The 16,892-nt window shown below is 52.5% G+C and overlaps 8 protein-coding genes across 8 annotated transcripts; 5 read left to right on the top strand and 3 right to left on the bottom strand.

Moving 5' to 3' along the window:
- Positions 1 to 284: 284 nt before the first annotated feature.
- LY79DRAFT_515955 (rhamnogalacturonase B) lies at positions 285 to 2,133 on the top strand (the record flags this gene model as incomplete). Its single annotated transcript, XM_060554772.1, has 5 exons — positions 285 to 415; positions 496 to 925; positions 982 to 1,166; positions 1,217 to 1,859; positions 1,912 to 2,133. 5 exons carry the CDS (start codon positions 285 to 287, stop codon positions 2,131 to 2,133), a joined length of 1,611 nt encoding a protein of 536 aa, XP_060413995.1.
- An 895-nt stretch (positions 2,134 to 3,028) lies between these two features.
- On the top strand, positions 3,029 to 3,467 carry LY79DRAFT_590458 (dolichol-phosphate mannosyltransferase subunit 3; the record flags this gene model as incomplete). The annotated part of the gene is made up of 3 exons (XM_060561157.1): positions 3,029 to 3,076; positions 3,159 to 3,227; positions 3,306 to 3,467. The coding sequence occupies 3 exons, from the start codon at positions 3,029 to 3,031 to the stop codon at positions 3,465 to 3,467; spliced, it is 279 nt and encodes a 92-aa protein (XP_060413994.1).
- A 457-nt stretch (positions 3,468 to 3,924) lies between these two features.
- LY79DRAFT_515824 (uncharacterized protein) lies at positions 3,925 to 4,919 on the bottom strand (the record flags this gene model as incomplete). Its single annotated transcript, XM_060554757.1, has 2 exons — positions 3,925 to 4,781; positions 4,841 to 4,919. The coding sequence occupies 2 exons, from the start codon at positions 4,917 to 4,919 to the stop codon at positions 3,925 to 3,927; spliced, it is 936 nt and encodes a 311-aa protein (XP_060413993.1).
- An 857-nt stretch (positions 4,920 to 5,776) lies between these two features.
- On the bottom strand, positions 5,777 to 7,507 carry LY79DRAFT_632580 (cytochrome P450; the record flags this gene model as incomplete). Its single annotated transcript, XM_060562196.1, has 4 exons — positions 5,777 to 5,936; positions 5,999 to 6,767; positions 6,835 to 7,348; positions 7,427 to 7,507. 4 exons carry the CDS (start codon positions 7,505 to 7,507, stop codon positions 5,777 to 5,779), a joined length of 1,524 nt encoding a protein of 507 aa, XP_060413992.1.
- Positions 7,508 to 9,797: 2,290 nt separating this feature from the next.
- Positions 9,798 to 11,264, top strand: LY79DRAFT_607570 (alpha/beta hydrolase fold-domain-containing protein). The gene is made up of 2 exons (XM_060561897.1): positions 9,798 to 10,472; positions 10,522 to 11,264. The coding sequence occupies exons 1-2, from the start codon at positions 10,078 to 10,080 to the stop codon at positions 11,132 to 11,134; spliced, it is 1,008 nt and encodes a 335-aa protein (XP_060413991.1). The 5' UTR covers positions 9,798 to 10,077; the 3' UTR covers positions 11,135 to 11,264.
- A 51-nt stretch (positions 11,265 to 11,315) lies between these two features.
- On the bottom strand, positions 11,316 to 12,102 carry LY79DRAFT_607569 (endoribonuclease L-PSP). Its single transcript, XM_060561896.1, has 3 exons — positions 11,738 to 12,102; positions 11,502 to 11,659; positions 11,316 to 11,435 (listed from the first exon to the last, which is right to left on the bottom strand). The coding sequence occupies exons 1-3, from the start codon at positions 11,897 to 11,899 to the stop codon at positions 11,369 to 11,371; spliced, it is 387 nt and encodes a 128-aa protein (XP_060413990.1). The 5' UTR covers positions 11,900 to 12,102; the 3' UTR covers positions 11,316 to 11,368.
- A 672-nt stretch (positions 12,103 to 12,774) lies between these two features.
- LY79DRAFT_607565 (major facilitator superfamily transporter) lies at positions 12,775 to 15,359 on the top strand. The gene is made up of 6 exons (XM_060561895.1): positions 12,775 to 13,411; positions 13,490 to 13,872; positions 13,931 to 14,017; positions 14,084 to 14,275; positions 14,373 to 14,748; positions 14,809 to 15,359. The coding sequence occupies exons 1-6, from the start codon at positions 13,213 to 13,215 to the stop codon at positions 15,090 to 15,092; spliced, it is 1,521 nt and encodes a 506-aa protein (XP_060413989.1). The 5' UTR covers positions 12,775 to 13,212; the 3' UTR covers positions 15,093 to 15,359.
- A 773-nt stretch (positions 15,360 to 16,132) lies between these two features.
- LY79DRAFT_687634 (uncharacterized protein) lies at positions 16,133 to 16,889 on the top strand. The gene has a single exon (XM_060564683.1). It carries the CDS (start codon positions 16,144 to 16,146, stop codon positions 16,810 to 16,812), a length of 669 nt encoding a protein of 222 aa, XP_060413988.1. The 5' UTR covers positions 16,133 to 16,143; the 3' UTR covers positions 16,813 to 16,889.
- Positions 16,890 to 16,892: the final 3 nt, after the last annotated feature.

The following is a 16,892-nucleotide window of genomic DNA, read 5'->3' as shown; positions in this document are numbered from 1 at the left end:
AGATTCTACCAGAAGAGGCAGGTTAATCAGGGGGGCTTCGGCACTCAGTCCAAACAAGCTTTTAGGCTGATCCAACACGAGCAGCTAGCTGCTGCACTGACCCCTCTCCAAGATATGGATGGTGGAAGGAAGATGGGAGGATGACTAACACCCCGGGGCAGTCACTCCTAGAAACTATTTTATCATCCAATGGGTTAAAGGTTATATCTGTCGGCAGAGTTCATCAGATGCAAGACGTTTTGCTCATCTATGTCGTCTGAAACCTACCTACGGCCATCAACGAAATGCATCGCTGTGGTCTCGCAGTCGGCCTAAGCCTTCTGTGGAAAACAGCGTATGCTGCTTTTGGGATCGTCGAGACGAACTCGTCGTACAGAGTCGATACTGATGGTGGTCTCGTCTTTGAAGTGGATCGGTAAGTGATTTCCTCCACTGGAAGGCCATTACACTCTGCGTGCACAATGCAAATGGCAGCAATGCTGATGACGGACGAAGATCGAATGGCGACGTCATCAGCCTTCTTTATAATGGTGTCCAGTACCAGGAACCGACAAAGATGTCGCAGATCAACTCCGGCTTAGGGACTTCCACTGTCACGGCCGAAACCCTGAACGGAATTGTCAAAATCACCGTGAAGGCCGGATCACAGCCTCTCACGCATTACTACGTGGCAAAACCAGATGATCCGACCGTCTATATGGCGACTCACATCACGGGCGAGATTGATCCGGGCGAGCTTCGATGGCTTGCACGGCTTCAGCGCTCGCATGTACCGACTGGAGTGCACGGAGATGTTGCGGACCTCGATGGTTGCGTGGCATTCGAGGGTAAAGATACGTTCAAGTGCCCGGATGGCACGACGAGGTGCAAGATGTACACGTCTGATCGGTTCATCGAGGATAAGGTCCATGGCGTGACGGGTAACGTGAGTAGTGATCATGGTTCCTTGAGCTGACGTTTGACTAACACCAGGCTCTATAGGGCGTTGGCGTCTGGATGATTATGCCTGGCAACGCATACGAACACTCCGCCGGAGGTCCGTTTATGAGGGATATTAACTCTCAAAGCACGGTGGAACAGGAACTGTACTGGTATATGAACAGCGGGCATGTCAGAACGGAGCCTTGGAGGTTCGGCCTCTTAGGCCCATACGCTATGCGATTCACGTAAGGAACCCCAAAGGAAATCTCACAGATTTTGCTGATAGGTAGCAAAGGACCGGCCAACAGCCGTCAAGCGACCTTGACACGACCTTTTTCGACTCTTTGGATATAGAGGGATATGTACCGAACAACGGACGAGGGAGTGTTTCTGGTGCTGCAAGTGGCGTTCCGAGCAACTTCGAGACCGTTATCCACTGGTTCAACAAAGATGCCCAGTACTGGACCAAGGCGTCTGCTGGGAAGTTCGAATCTCCGCTCATGAAGCCAGGGACATACACGATGAAGATGTATCGAGCCGAATTTCCCGTTGGCAACGACACCGTCACCATTACTGCAGGCGGCAAAGTCACTCACGACATCCAGTCAGCAGAATCAAGCCCGCCAGTTCTCTGGCAAATCGGTGAGTTTGATGGACAGCCGTTTGAACTCAAAAATGGTGACAAGATTACTCGGATGCACCCGTCGGATGTTCGTATGGCGAGTTGGGGAGGCGCGTTTGCGGTGGGCAAGTCACAGGCGAAGGACTTTCCGATGGCGTTATTCTCCAAGATTGGAGGCAACGCGAGCGTCACCTTTGATCTTGCGGCCAACCAGTTGGAGGGGGTAACTCTGCGCGTGGGCACCACGCTGTCCTTCAAAGGCGGACGTCCTAAGGCGCAAATCAACAACTGGCAGGCGCCTGACCCCGGTGCTCCGGTAAGCGTAAACGATCTGAAGGCCGTTGGCAATCACTCAGCAGCTTCTGCAGACTCTGATCGACTCTCGCGGTGTAACTCGAGGCGCCTACCGTGGATTCGGCGAAGTGTACGAGTGGGGCGTACCGGCAGCTGAGTTGAGAAATGGCACCAACACTCTCACTCTAGGAGTTTTCGGTTCTGGCGACCAGGACTTCCTGAGCGCAAATTATATCATTGACGCTGTTGAGCTGCAGGGCCGAGCGGGAGCCGGTAGCCCGAGGAGCAGCGCGTAATTGGGCAGTCTTTGAGACCGGCCTCTTCTTTATGTTGCAAAGCGCACTTGGCAGCAACCTGACTCTATAGCAGATCGAAACCTCGAGAAAATGATTGATAGCGTTGCAAAATTTCATCCCGGTCGGACTCATTGTGCGAGCTGTACGATATGGTTTCAAGTCTGGTTGATTGACTAGTTTCTTGGTATTAAACGGATCTTCCAGCTGAGGTGGGTAGATGGCCGGGCCAACCACAATTGCAGCTCTTTATTTCCTAAACCGTATTCATGCATTTTTGATCAAGTCGACCGGGAAAATGTACAATAAAAGGGTTGTGCGGGGTGTACATGAGGGTTTAAAAATGCAGTGAACAGGGCCCTACGTGAACGCTTACCGAAGGCCGCCATGAAGCTGGGCCAACAAGGACACAGCAGGCTGGCGTGGGGCCGTACACGGAACCGAGAGAAAGTGAGAGGAAAGCCAAGCCGACCTGGAAGTGGAACATCAATCGTACCAAAGATCTACGGAGAACTCTTACTTACTTCACTGCAACGAGAGTCATCACGAATGGATATATCTGAACGACTGGAAGCTTGACATGATCCGAGTGGGAGCCTGGGATGAACAGGAACGCGGGGCGCGTCCGGTAAGAAGCTCCGGGTGGGTCCCACGCATAAACTGCGGAAACGTGGGGCCGTAGGGGTTCCGGGCACGGCTTAGTCATTCAAGCTCCATCTCAATTTCTGGACAGCTGCGACTCCTTTTCAGCATCTATCTGGCTCCAACCAAGGGGGCAGCATCGCGACCATCGTCAGCTTTTTCAGTCACTCCTTTTCCGCCACGATCGCTCCCACACAACAACCCAACCCGTCCATAATCTCCCAGACAATCTCGGCAATCTCAACCAACAGCAACCATGACCCGCGCCCAGCAGACCATCTCTCTCGCGCTCCTCGTGAGCTCGGTACGGCCCCTCCTCCCTCTCTAGCCAGCGACATCCTACCGATCCCACCGGTCCACGAATCTATGCTGACCAGCGCCTACAGCTCTACCTCGCGCTTTATCTCCAGCTCATTCCTATTCCCGCCGTAATCCAGACCGAAATCGTCCCCGTCGTACGTCCTTCCTCTTGCCTCCAACAGGCTTCGCCAACCCTTGCGGCCACCTTTACTGACCCTTGTGTGCCTTTGCAGCTGCCCTTCTGGGTTCTCATCTCTTTCGGATCCTACCTCCTCGCCCGTCTCGGATACAACGTCATGACCTTCAACGACGTCCCCGAGGCCCACAAGGAGCTGATGGCGGAAATTGACGAGGCCGTCGTCGACCTGCGGAAGCTTGGCGTCGACGTTGACTAAACAGGGAGGGAACGTGAATTGCGAACCGGTATAATGACGATTAAAGGGCCAGGGTTTGGGGAGTTTAGGGGGGGGATTCCGGGCACAATGTCTGGCTTAGTGGGCTTGACGCCTGGCATCCTTCCAGGCCGGGACTTGAAGCTTTCGGGACCCTTTTGTGTTGACATAGATGCACCAGGGACATCCTGCCGTCTATACATCGTCACAATCGAGACTTGGGCATCATTGCTTCAGTTTGCAAGATCGGGCATGACAGAATTGTGGCTTCGGATTATCGCGTCCCCAGCAAACGGTCGCTCTTAACCTCTTGCGCAACTCAGATGTCGATGCACCTCTTTGACGTTCTGTTCCGGGTCGCTTTCTGCCATGTAAAAACCTTCGATTTCGACGCAGCCCATCTGGAACTGGCAGTCTCATGCAATTGCTCTCTGAGAGTGTTATGACGGGGCGACGGTGGTCACTTGAACCTAGTATACATCAACAATGAAGTCTGGGCATCTTTCCAGGTCGACTTGAGCACACCGAGCCAGGCTTCCGCATCTGCACGAAGAGCAGCCGCATGTTCCTGCCTGCGCAACACCCATATCCCGACAGCTACGGCGCCTGAGCCCACGAGCCAGGGTATGGCCATCCGTAGCATCTTCTTTCCCATCGCCTTGAAGAACATGTTCTGTTTGGCCCTGACCCGCGCGACGTGCTCCTTTCTCTTGTTGGCCTGCGGGAATGGCACGTCGGGCACGGGCTTCCCGAGGAACGCGCACAGCGGCTCCCAGCCCTCCCTGACGTCGTAGTTCAGCAGCCGGTCCCCGGCGACCGCGGCCCGCACCTCGGCGTAGTGGCGCCGGTACCTGTCCCTCGCCTTGGCGCGCATCTCGCCCGCGTTGCGCGCCTCGTAGTATCCCAGCATGATCTTGCGGATCGTCAGGCCGCCCGTCAGGCCCATCAGGCGGCCGAAGACGTCGATGATCAGGTCCGCGCGCCAGCCCCACGTCGTGCCGAAGATAGCCTCCTCCATACTGGCGTACCAGCTTTCGATGTCCCTCTCCACCAGGATCACCTTGGCGTCGGGGTAGGCGTGCGCCAGCGGAACCGCGAAGAACGAGGCCATGTCAGTGACGCCTTCGCACTGCCCAAAGACCTGGTCCCAATCCGACCGCCCAAACGGCTGTCCGTTATATGTCGGGAGGGCGGGGAAGAACGCATCGCATGCGCGCGAGAAAACCTCCCAGTCTTTGGGGTTGCCGATGGCCTGGATGCCGTGGTGTACGTTCTTGTACCCAAGAATTGTGAGAGCCTGCGTGATGGAGGCGGACCCTGAGTAGGCATGTGTTGGTACCGGTAAATGGAGAGAGATGTGCGAAATGCCGACTTACCCGTTCTCGTCATCCCAAGGGATAGGACCTTCGGGGAAAGATCCCCAACTTGCCGTCCTGATTCTGTAGTTTCCGCCATGGTTAGGTATTCTGCAAGCTCGAGCCGTCAAAGAACGTCGAGTGGGAGGATGTAATAGGCATTATGCGGCCCAGCCTCTGCCACAAATACACCAAATACTGGCCATGCTTTAAGCCCAGTATCAGTGATAAGAGCGAGAAGCGCTGAGGATGTACTTCACTGTTGGCAACGACCACTCGCAATGTATCTCGTGAGCACGTGCGAACGGTTCCCAGCCGAGCGGTCTCTTATTGCGGGTTCCACTTGTGATACCCAGCAATGCTACGATGGAATGAATCGCGGCAGCTTGCTTGTCCAACCCGACCCCTGACGGCCAGACAAGCTTCTGACCCCATGTCTGCAGACACTAACTACCGCGTTCTGGGCAGCATAGTCAGGGGTAACGTGCAGGCATGTGCAGGTCAGTAGTTGATAAGCAGCCCGCCCACGTGCAGACGCTGGTTGCTGTTGAGTGAGCCTTTGACTCGGCACAAGCAGCCGAATTAGACCCAGATTGGTCCGCTTCTTTGTCACCAGGAGAATGCAAACAACGTAGCGGGGGGTGACTGTAATTATGGCAGCCTCTAATACCGAAATGGTTGCTAGATGACAGTAAATAGTGATAGCTTCGCTACAACAGCTAGCTAATCTGCCGAGGTAGGACGTAGGATACAGACTGACAGAGGCTCCTCTGGGTGTCATTTTGTATCTCCTATGCTTCTGGTGAGTTATTCAATCTCCAACTATTGAAGAGAGTCGGTCGGCAGCTTCGTCAACCGACTCCTAGCTTTAAGACCTGCCGCAGATATGAGCTGCGTAGAATTACCCGCCTTCTCGTACGTTAAAATCCCACTAATAACCTTGCCTGCATGATTTGACTACGTAGACCGTGGTCGCAGTTGAATCATTAGCGGTATCTTCTCCCATACCAAGTAGGTCCCTTGCTTGTTCCACCAATCAAGCTCGGGCTCGGAGAGTTCGAGATCGAAATGCCACATGATCTTGGCCATTGTCAAACGCATCTCTGCGTATGCCATACTGTATGTCTCAAGCGTCAGTGAACTCCGTATGAGTGGCGGATTCGTAAGCCGCAAACATACGCTCTTCCAATGCAGACTCTTTGGCCCATAGAAAAGGGCTGGGTGGCTGCCTTGTCATCGTTGGCGAACTCGGAGTCCGGAGGCAGATCGAGCCATCGCTCGGGATGGAACTCTCGAGCGCGCTTAAAGTTCAGCTCCGACGTGCCGGCAGAGAGTTGGTTTACGGCAACGGCCATGCCACCCTTCACCCACTTGCCGTCGATCATCTCTCCTTTGCCCGGCACAAACCGAGGCAGGGAGCCGGGAGTAGGCGGGTACATGCGCATACCCTCGTCAAGACAGGCGTTGAGGTACTTGCATTGAGCCATCCCTTGCATCGATATCTCCTCGCTCGTCTGGAACGTCTCCCTGATCTCCTTCTTGAGCTTTTCAAGCTTGTCCGGGTTCCGGAGCAGGAGGTATGTGAGACCCGACATACCGCCCGCCGACGTGCCGCTTCCGGCGACGATGAAGTTGCTCGCCAGCATGACCAGCTCAACCTTTGATAGCTTCTCGACTGCTTCGTTCTCGTTCCCGAGGATGAACGACATAAAGTCTTTGCCCGGATTCTCGGCCTTTATACGCCTCTCGAGCTTGGCTTCGGTCAAGGCAATATGGTTCTTGCGCGACTCCGTGACGTATCTAGGGGTGAGAAAGTTCAATAGCGGAAAGAAGCCGTACCAGACAGCAAGCTGGAACCACACAATGGCTTTCGCTCTCTGAAGGATCACTTGGATCCAGGGCTGATCTGAATTATCCAAGAAGCCAGCCGGCTCGCCAAATGCCAAGTCTGCATTGTCTTCGTCAGCATATGCCGGGATTTGCATTGATCGGGGAGATGAAGAGATCGCATGTACCGGAAACAATGTCAAAGGCGACGAGATTGTACCAAGTCGTCATATCAACGGGACCTTGCGTGGACTTTTCTTTCAGAATCTCGACGAGCTTGCTCGAGTGAGTTTGGAGATAATGCTCCTGTTCCCTCAATGCCTTTTCCGAAAACGCCGGATTGATCGCTCGCCGCAGTCGCAAATGTTGTTCCTGTGTTTCCGTCATCAAACTCCTACGCCCACCAATGCTGGGCGGCGCGATGCCGCGCCCATCCAGGGCTTTCGGGAACTCGGGTTTGCGCTGGCCGTAGATTTTCTTCCACGCCGTCGAAGTGGTGTAAGACAGTTCATCAGGCGCGATGCGCACAACCGGACCGTATTGATCGTGGAGCTCTCGAATCCGCCAAGTGATTCGTCCTTTGAGATTGGTGTAATGCCACGGGACTCGCGAGATCGCCCACAGTTTCGGGCCCGGGAAGTTGCGCAGGGGATGGAAATAGAGGTTGTAGACGATTCTGACAAAGAATATGTATCCAAGGATCTGGTCAAGCGGAAGTCAGTTTCCTGTCTTGAACTGCACCGACACTAGACTTGCCGCAAGACCAAGACTTTTTACGACGTTTGGCGTATTGAGAGGTGGTAGGTTAGAAGTAAAGACTTGAATCTTCTCTTCATTTGGAACATGACGCCAGCGTTCCATGATCAATAGAAAACGTTCCATTTTGCAAGGAGCCAGTCAGCGAGCGCCGACAAAATTCGAGTAATATCTCGAATCGAAAAGCAAGGGAGTGAGGGTGCGGAACCGGAGCATCTATCAATGTTCAAGGACAGCTGCAGCAACACAGCAAATCCGATCCACCATCTGCTTGTTTAGCACAATCAGTAGATTCCCCATTTGTTGGACCACACGCGGTATTCGGACTGAACTCCTGGCCAGTTAGCAAGTCTGTATGGCGACACGTGGGATAGACATTTCAGCTTCGTCCCGCAGATGGGTACGCCAGAACCTACCTGGACGGGATGGACCTGCATGGGTGAGCTAGAGAGGTCGAATCAGCATCCTGGTATTCCACGATCAGGCAATCCCAGTCCACGGCACAGGGGCTTCAATCTCGTAACGACCCAGACAAGCTTTCAACTGAGTCGCACAGACCCTGTAGGGGCAACATCAGCTGTGGGTTTGTTGTCACCGCAGTGCTGTGCACAGATTTTCCCTTGTTTAATACAGCAAGAGGACCCATGTTGCATTTCCCACACGACCTTACTTACGATAAAGCTCCGCGATAGATAAGGCGTTTCTACTGTAATACGTCCCCAGTCGCCCGTCGGGTTATCTGTATACAAGTCTGAAGTCTCTGCTCTCGTCCTTTTGTAAGTGTTCGAAAAACCTATTAGGGTGCACTTGCTCCGGACCCCCAAACGCGGGACGATGCGTGTCATTGCTTCCAGCCCCCGCCTTGTCAGCACTAGAAGAAGACATGCTATATATATGGAACTTGTGATGTGATTCCTTTTCGAGTTATTTGTATCACTAACACCGCTTCTCCAGTTCTGTAACTAGCCGAGCTACGAGCCTGTCGTTAAAGCCTATGGCGCAGCAGGGAGAAATTGGAGACAATGTTATGATCTACCATCTTACAGGGTGTGCCTTGAGGACAGCGCTGAAGTTCTGTAGAAACGGCCGATCTCCATCGATAGAACGGCTCTTAAGAACTCCAGCCCCTCATGTACACAACGCTTCTTCCTCCACGAGATAAAAGAAAATGTAGAATATTTGGCCTGGGGGGGTTTTTTTTTTTTGACTATTTTTCATAAGAAAATACACCTTGAAGGCAATAGCCGTATATGAATCATTACAAAAGCTCAGCTCGGCGGTGTATCTCGTGCATTGGAGACGACACTCCTATCGTTCAAAACTGTCTTCATTGGAGATCGGAACCGAAACCGAAACCTCTTGATTGGAACAAATACCAAGTTTCAGCAACAACACTCTAATGCCCTTGATACATAGGATTGTACGGCCGGGAATTTAACTGCGAGATCAATATCAGAAAATGTAGTAACCGCTAAGCAACACGTCTAGGCCGGCCCAGCTGACCTATATGGATAGCAGGTCTCCGCCACAACTACCACTTCAGTCCATTCTTGATATTACCCTTACTAATGCTATCTCCATTTGTTAAGACTCTGAGTCGGGTCTATATGTTAGATATACACTCACGATTTCTCCTACATCCTGTTGTGTATTTTGAAAATATTGCCCTTGGGGACTCCGCCCCAAAGCCCGAAGCCTGAAGATATCCAATTGAAGATGTTTGCATTGATATATTCCGATCGTAAAGCCTATGATAAAAGTCGTGAGCACGTCCAATTACCAACACTTCTAAATGCTCTCGATCGTCTAAACAACAGGGAAATGTTTTTTCTTTATGCGAACCAGCTCGCTACATAGACCCTTTTGGCCTTATCAAAGTTATCTGCAGATGTGTCCGAACTCGATAGTACTTTTTTCCTTCTTCATTGTCTCAACTCGCACGATAGAGCTTCCATTCCATACAAGGTAACCAGCCTTGTGGTGTCGAAGCATCAGCGGCCTTCTTGCGGAAGAGCATGATTAAGTTTTTTCCCTTTTTTTCTTCTTCTTCAATTATTTGTCATGCATCGTTGTCCTGAATTTGCCCGTGTAAGACATTTGGTAACAAAAACTTGCAAAAAAGGGTAAAAACACAGACTTACCTAAATGGAAATACTATAAAATATATATTGTAAGTAGGAGATTAATATCCAGACTAGTTTGCCGGCTGCACTGGTTGATAAAACAGCATTGCACAACGTATTAGAGTTGATGAACGTACATTATCAGACGGCACAGCACTGCGGGGTTGGTAACTCTGTGACGCAAGACCGGCACATGCCGATTCTGCACAGTTGCTAATTCCTACAGCTCCACACACCAGATAACCACCCGACCTTCTTATCCTTGATGCAATGCCGAAGTGTTGGGAATGAGGGTCCTAGGTGGGGGTCGCTGTACCTGTACATGCGAGTCGCAGACCTCACTGCCGGCCTCCGTTCTTCGGTGATCCGGACTGTTTCCCGGATCGAATACAAGCTGATCGGCCCTGGATTAAAGCACTTGTGGCAAACCTGACGCCGCGGAGCAGAGAGATTGTTCAACGTATCCAACCGAGCCGCTACACACCACCAGCACTGCACGTCCCAACCGATCGGACACCTAGAACTATTACTGCAGCCTTCAAGACTTTCAAAATGTCCGAGCCGCCGTACCCCCTGCATCCGTCAGTCATCAACCGCATCAACCCAGAATACAGGGACTTCTACAACAAACACGTCTTTGACAAGCAAGTCGTCCATCGCCAACCCATCTCGGCATCTCGAGCCAGCGGCACACTGATTCCGGGGGCTGGCCCCAAAGTGGAGGTTGCAAGCGTCGAGGACATCACCATCCCGAGAAAAGAAACGACCGGACCAGATATCTTGATTCGAGCCTTTACACCTCTGGGTGAGCGGCCTACTAAAGGATGGCCGTTGGCCTTCTGGTTTCATGGTGGCGGATGGGTTCTGGGAAATATTGACACGGAGAATGTGATTGCAACGCATCTTTGCAACCGAGCCAAGTGCGCTGTGATTTGCGTTGATTATCGGTAAGGTTGTTGTCTATAGAGAAAATGAATCCTCACTAACAGCTCCAAGCCTTGCACCAGAAGACCCTTTCCCTGCCGCAGTCGATGACTGCTGGGAATCTTTGCTCTGGGCCGTCTCCGCAGGCATTGGCAGATTTAAACTCGATGCGTCCCGGATCGCCATCGGCGGCTCTTCCGCCGGCGGAAACCTCACGGCCGTGATGTGTCAGAGGGCAACCCAGCGATCAGACATTCCACCAATCGCCGTTCAGCTGCTCTCAGTTCCTGTTGCAGACAACACCGCAACAACTGACTCGCAGAACCCAGACCACGCATCATGGAAGGAGAACGAGTTTACGCCCGCCCTTCCGGCGGAGAAAATGATGTGGTATCGCCTCCATTATCTGCCTGTTAAAGAAACATGGCAACATCCTGAGGCGAGCCCACTACTATGGGAAGGTGATTGGTCGAAGCTTCCTCCCGCAGTGGTCGTTGTGGGTGAGCTCGATGTTTTGCGCAGCGAAGGAGAAGCTCTTAGGAAGAAGCTCCAAGATGCCGGGGTCCAGGTTGATCTACATGTCATGAAGGGACAACCTCATCCTTTTATTGCAATGGATGAGGCACTTGAAGATGGGAGACGAGCCATTACTCTGTTTTGCAATAAACTGTTAGAATTACTCTAGACGGCGACCGCAGAGGATACACCTGGCCAATCCAATCGGCTTAGGAGTTAGACCCGATGCTCCGAAGGGGCCTAGGTTGGGGATTGTCGCGTTGGTAGACGGTAGCGCAATAGTTTATTTCGAAGACAACGGTTTTATAGCCGATATCAGGTGTCACAGCCCGTGCAATTTATTACTTCATGTGTTTGGTTCAGTATTATCAGGCTTGGCACGCTATGTTTATTTTATTTTATTTTACAACACTGCTATACATTCAATCTCGACGTCTACATTGAGAGGCAGAGTTTTGACCGCGACGCAACTAAATTGGTCAGTCTCGTTATCAGCACATGTAAATGAAATGCACTCGTGATCGGGTTAAACCTACGTTCGAGAGGGCTTGACATCGCCCCAGTATTGGCAGTAAATCTCGTTCATGGCGGCGAAATCATCCATGTTGGCGAGGAAGACGTTCACCTTGACAACCTTGTCAATAGTGGTGCCTGCCCCTTCAAGTATTGCGGTCAGATTCTTGATGCATTGGTGCTACAACCTTTGTCAGCTGGGTTCTACAGGGTCACATAGCGAGCCTCGCGCTGGCGGCGCAGAACTGTATGCACATACCGTGTGAGCTTGGATGTCGCCGTCAATGATTTTCATGGTAACTGGGTCCATGGGAACAGCGCCGGAGCAGAAGACCATGTCATTAGCAATGATAGCTTGGCTGTAGATACCAGGCAGGGGCTTAGGGGCCTTATCGGTAAGGACGGGGGTCTTGGAGGACATGGTGACGACTGTAGTGGACGTTGGCGCTTGTGGTGTGTGAAAGGAATGCGTGTGATGTTTTTGGATAAGATGTATTTTAGACTCTGCTTCACGAGAAACTGAGATCAGATAGAAAAGCTATAAAGTCCGTTGAAGCAACGGAAGCTTGGGTGCTGCCCAGCTCTCCGTTCTCGGATGATTTCACTGTCCGCGGAGAGTTGTGGGATCGTCCTATCAACCCCGCACCCTCGGTGGGACAGCTATCGCGGCGTTTCAATAATACCTAGCAGGCCCATCGTTATCTTCAATAATCCCCAACGTACTGGGCCGAGGTCGGCTGCCAAACAGTCTACACGGAGTACCTCGCTTTGTATAATCTGACCCCCACGGAACAGCTTCCGCCGGCATCTTCTCTGATATACTTCCTTCTTGCGGGTGGAATACCGGTAGGACCCCCGAATACCAACCCCCCACCAACATGGGGTCGCCGAGATATGCGGAGTGCAATTTCAATCAACGGCTGGCTCATTAGCCAGCCATAGTCCAGGACTCAAAGGATTCATATCACCAGCGCGTAGCTACTCCTCTCTCCAACTGTGCCAGACTATCATTGTGTACCTGTGCGACCTTACGAGGGACCGCATTGGAAACATATCTTAGTCGTCACTCCACTTCATTGCCAGATTGAATCACTTGCAGGCGAACAAGGCCTGAGCATTGACACTGTACGCTATGGTGCTCTGATGTCAGTTGATAGCTAGTCGAAGAAACTCACAGGGGTCACGACTAGTGCATTGGATCAGGTCAGAAAGGGGAACTGGATGCATTGACCAATAGTTTTGAAACCTGCCCTGTGATATGCCCTCGAATTGGAGTTGTGGCCTGTGGCCATCGGTCCCAGCTTCATACTGGAAGAGAATAACGACGAACCCCAGCCAGGAAGACCTCTCTGCCTAACCGGCTAGCGTCCCGACCATCGCGATTCTGCATATGTCTGGGAAGCAGGATGTTCAATGTACCTGCGATTATCTGCGTCACTGACCCCACTACTAGTATCACCCTTATCTCTGACCACCGGCGAGCATCCATCGAGAGCAGAACCGCGAACCAGTCACATGGATTCGGTGTGACCAGGATAAGAGATGCGTTGATTAGGAAGCGATATCCCGATCAGCAACTGCGACGCTGGAAAAAGTTTATGTATCCGACTGTTCCCAGCCGCGATAAAGAGATCCCACGTTCGTACAGTCTATAGCATCTAGCACGAGTTGCGGATTTGTATATTCCATCTTCGACTCGGCTAAATCCCGGTCGGAAGCAGTTCGAAGCTCGTTATGGACGATGCCACGAAAGACAACAAGATCTCGCCAATATCCCAACCGGCGGGATCAATTCGAGATGGATCTGTCGAGGGAGGAAGCACGAAGAGCCATAACTACGACGATGACGTAGTCCAGGTCATTGATAAAGCCGCCGAACGACGGCTTTGCAAGAAGTTGGACTTTCGTATCTTGCCTGTCCTGGCTGTGATGTGTAAGCCTTCCAGCCTTCCGACTAGCTCACCCAGCGCCTTCACCCAGCAGAAGTCGGGTCGCTGACGCACTCTCTCAGACCTGTTCAACGCGCTCGATAAGGGAAACCTAGGCAATGCCGAGACGGAGGGCCTGAGCACCGATCTCAACTTCAAGGATGGACAATACAACCTCATCGTCAGCATCTTCTTCGTGCCTTTTGTGGCGGCGGCGCCCTTCGTGGCCCTCATCGGCAAGAAGTTCGGACCAGCGATCGTGCTCCCCATCCTCATGTTCGGCTTCGGCACCATGACCATGCTCATGGCCGCGGCCCAGAACTTTGGTGGCGTCTTTGCCCTGCGGTGGTTCTTGGGCATGGCGGAGTCGGCGTTTTTCCCGCTCGTCATCTACTACCTGACCACCTTTTACCGCCGCGGTGAGCTGGCACGCCGCCTGGCCATCTTCTACGCAGCGTCAAATATTGTAAGGCCGCTGTTTTTCTGCGCTTGAAGGTTGTTGAGTTGACGCTGACTTTTGACAGGCCAACGCCTTCTCGGGCCTGTTGGCGTTTGCGGTGTTCCATATCACCAATACCAGCATACGTCCTTGGCGTTGGCTTTTTATCATAGTATGAGTACCTCCATATGACCGTATATGGTAGCTTGTTGACTGACGAACCCAACCCTCCGCCAAGGAAGCGACTGCTACTGTTCTCTTTGCTGTATTTGCATTCTGGTATCTCCCTAGGAGTGCTGCCGAGGCAAAGTTTCTCACGGCTGAAGAGAAAGAGTTGGCCCTCCATCGCATCCGAGTTGATAGTTCCTCCGTGGTCGGAGAGAAGATGAAGATTCGAGAGGCGGCCAAGGTTTTCAAGCATCCGACGACGGTAAGCATACTCCGTGCGCTGATTTTGGGTTCGGATACAGCGGGACCTGAAACTATGAGCCACCGAATTGGAACCCGACAGCTGATCGAATTTATAGTACGGCTTTCTGGCTATTGAGATATGTCTGGGAGTCCCCCTCCAGAGCGTCGGCCTCTTCATGCCTCAAATCGTTCAGCGCCTGGGATACAGCACTATCAAGACAAACCTCTACACCGTGGCCCCCAATGTCAGCGGCGCTGTAATGCTTCTCATCCTCGCCTTTCTTTCCGACTGGCGCCGGCTCCGGTTCCCATTCATTGCGCTCGGCTTCATGCTGAGCTTCACCGGATTCATCATTTACGCAGCCATCGATGACGTCGAGAAGCAGATCAACCTTGCGTACTATGCATGCTTCATGATGACCTGGGGCACGTCCGCGCCGAGCGTGCTCTTGTCGACGTGGTATAATAACAACGTCGTGAACGAAAACCAACGTACGTCTCCCGTCCCGGGAAAGCCTTCCTGATGAATGTCTACTGATTCTTGCACTTCAGGTGTGCTTCTGACATCGATCGGTGTCCCACTGGCGAATATCATGGGACTCGTCAGCAGCAACATCTTCCGTAAACCAGATGCCCCAAAGTACGCACCTGCTCTTATCACGACGGCTGCCTTTGGGGTAGTCGGCGCCCTGTGTGCACTCTGCTTGGGGTTCTTTATGGTTTGGGATAATAGAAGAAGGAACCGTGCACAGGGCGTAAACCTTACTGCCAGCCAAGTGTCGACCTCTAAGTTGGGTGATGGCCCGAAGAGTCCCGAATTCCGTTGGTTCCTTTAATCCCTTTAAGCTTCTTCAAGTCGTAACGATATTATGTGTAATGGAAAACACCTTCTTGAGACTTTGAAACCAAGTGTGCCATCAGAAGCGAGAAGCAGTGTGGGATCACCAGGAAGGGAAGGAAGGCCAAGCCTTCAACTTGCTCAGCTTTGACATGAATGTATGTATTCTGATGGGTTAATTGAGACCCGAAAGCAAGACCGCTGTAACCCGATGTTGGTTTGATTTCTCATGGCCATTATACGCAGGAATATATCGAAGTATGCATGAGTTCCTTGTGCATTGAGCGAATTATGTCGCCGGAGTATAACGCTTCATGCTAACGCTCCAAGGAAAGAAGTCCTATGAAATAGGCTTTATGACAGTCCCTGTTGTGGAGGATATCATGGCCGTAGAGTTGGAATCATTACTGTCACATTGATGCATCACACACGGCATAAGTCGCAGCTACCAACTCCTAATTCATTTGAGCAAGCCAGGATAATACAGCGACTTCATCAGGGCTTATGTACGTTGCCAAGGCGGTCCCCCTTGAGGTCGCACAGGTACACAATGATGGTCTAGCATAGTCGGAGAAACACAGTAAAAGTGTCGTGGCCAATGCTCAGTACAATAGAAGTAGGTTTCTAGATAAAAACACAGTACCATGGAGCCTCGAAACCAAACCTCCCTATCAACTAAGGCTGCCAGAGCATTCGGAGATGACTCCCCTAGTTGCTATACCTAGTGCCCAGACGGCAGCAGCACTGTGAACTACTGTTGAACATGGTGTGACAGTGAATAAACTCGGGTTGCCGCTTCCCGTCAGACAATCACCACTTGCAGCCATCACGTCAACTCTCAACCACAGTGAATACGAGTATTCACTGCAGTACTTTCGCTTCATTTATATAAATCTCTTCCCCCCTGGGCTACTGAAGAACCAAACTCTCGAGAACACCAAGCAGCCGCCAATCAAACAAGCAAGAGACCAACAACAACAGATACAAAAAAAAAAAAAAAAAACCACCAGACTATATCACACAAACTGCTATACGCATCGCGATCAAACATGATGCCTGGAAAAGGAAACAACCCGAACGGCTACGGCTACGGCAAAAACCCATACAGTGACACGAACGGCTCTTCCGGCCGCTCCTACTCTCCAGCCGACGCAATGGCTTACATGGCCGCCCGCGCCGCCGCCAACCGCTCCGCCTACGGTCACGGCGTCAACCGCGGCCCGACCTACGGAGACACCTACGGCCCAAACTCAGCCACCGCGATGGGCTTCGGCTACGGCAGTCGCCCTCCCACCAACACTTACGATGCTGGCAGGACGACCTGGGCCGACGGCCCGTACTACCCATCCGGCTCCCCCAGCACGGACGCCCTGCGCGGCGCGGCGGACATGGCTGCCACGGCGGCGCGGCGGGCACGAAACCCGAATGGGTATATCCCCGGCGGCGGCGGCAGCGGCAGCGGCCCGAGCAGTGGGTTCGGGGGCGGCTGGGGAGGCCCCAACGGTCCCGTCCCGATGGGCATGGCGGGCTCGGGCTGGCCCGGCACCAAGCCCGGCACGTCTTACGGTCCATCTCGTGACGTAAAAGGAGACAACATGGCGGATGGGCATGGGGACGACAACGAGCACGGAAACAGCAATGCATGGGGCCATGGGGGATTCAACGGTAACGCCTGGGGCCATGGCGGCAGTGGCAATGGCCAAAACCCTGGGTTCTAAGAGGCTGTAAGTTGCTGTGGTAGGCCGTCTGGTATGACATCGCCGAGGGAAGCCACAAAAAGCGCGATCATTGATGGTGC

This window comes from Colletotrichum navitas (assembly GCF_030913465.1).
Source record: "Colletotrichum navitas strain CBS 125086 chromosome Unknown LY79scaffold_31, whole genome shotgun sequence".
Lineage (NCBI taxonomy): Eukaryota > Fungi > Ascomycota > Sordariomycetes > Glomerellales > Glomerellaceae > Colletotrichum > Colletotrichum navitas.
The sequence above is the reverse complement of the archived record's forward strand: the minus strand, read 5'-3'. Positions and strand labels throughout refer to the sequence as shown.

Bases quoted from the DNA above. Each gene is read 5' to 3' on its own strand.
- LY79DRAFT_607570 (XM_060561897.1), top strand. From the start codon at position 10,078: ATGTCCGAGCCGCCGTACCCCCTGCATCCGTCAGTCATCAACCGCATC. The intron at 10,473-10,521 runs GTAAGGTTGTTG...AACAGCTCCAAG, and splicing joins GTGATTTGCGTTGATTATCG to CCTTGCACCAGAAGACCCTT.
- LY79DRAFT_607565 (XM_060561895.1), top strand. From the start codon at position 13,213: ATGGACGATGCCACGAAAGACAACAAGATCTCGCCAATATCCCAACCG. The intron at 14,018-14,083 runs GTATGAGTACCT...CCCTCCGCCAAG, and splicing joins GGCGTTGGCTTTTTATCATA to GAAGCGACTGCTACTGTTCT. The intron at 14,749-14,808 runs GTACGTCTCCCG...CTTGCACTTCAG, and splicing joins CGTCGTGAACGAAAACCAAC to GTGTGCTTCTGACATCGATC.
- LY79DRAFT_687634 (XM_060564683.1), top strand. From the start codon at position 16,144: ATGATGCCTGGAAAAGGAAACAACCCGAACGGCTACGGCTACGGCAAA.
- LY79DRAFT_607569 (XM_060561896.1), bottom strand. From the start codon at position 11,899: ATGTCCTCCAAGACCCCCGTCCTTACCGATAAGGCCCCTAAGCCCCTG. The intron at 11,660-11,737 runs GTATGTGCATAC...CAAAGGTTGTAG, and splicing joins GCGACATCCAAGCTCACACG to CACCAATGCATCAAGAATCT. The intron at 11,436-11,501 runs GTAGGTTTAACC...TGACCAATTTAG, and splicing joins GATGTCAAGCCCTCTCGAAC to TTGCGTCGCGGTCAAAACTC.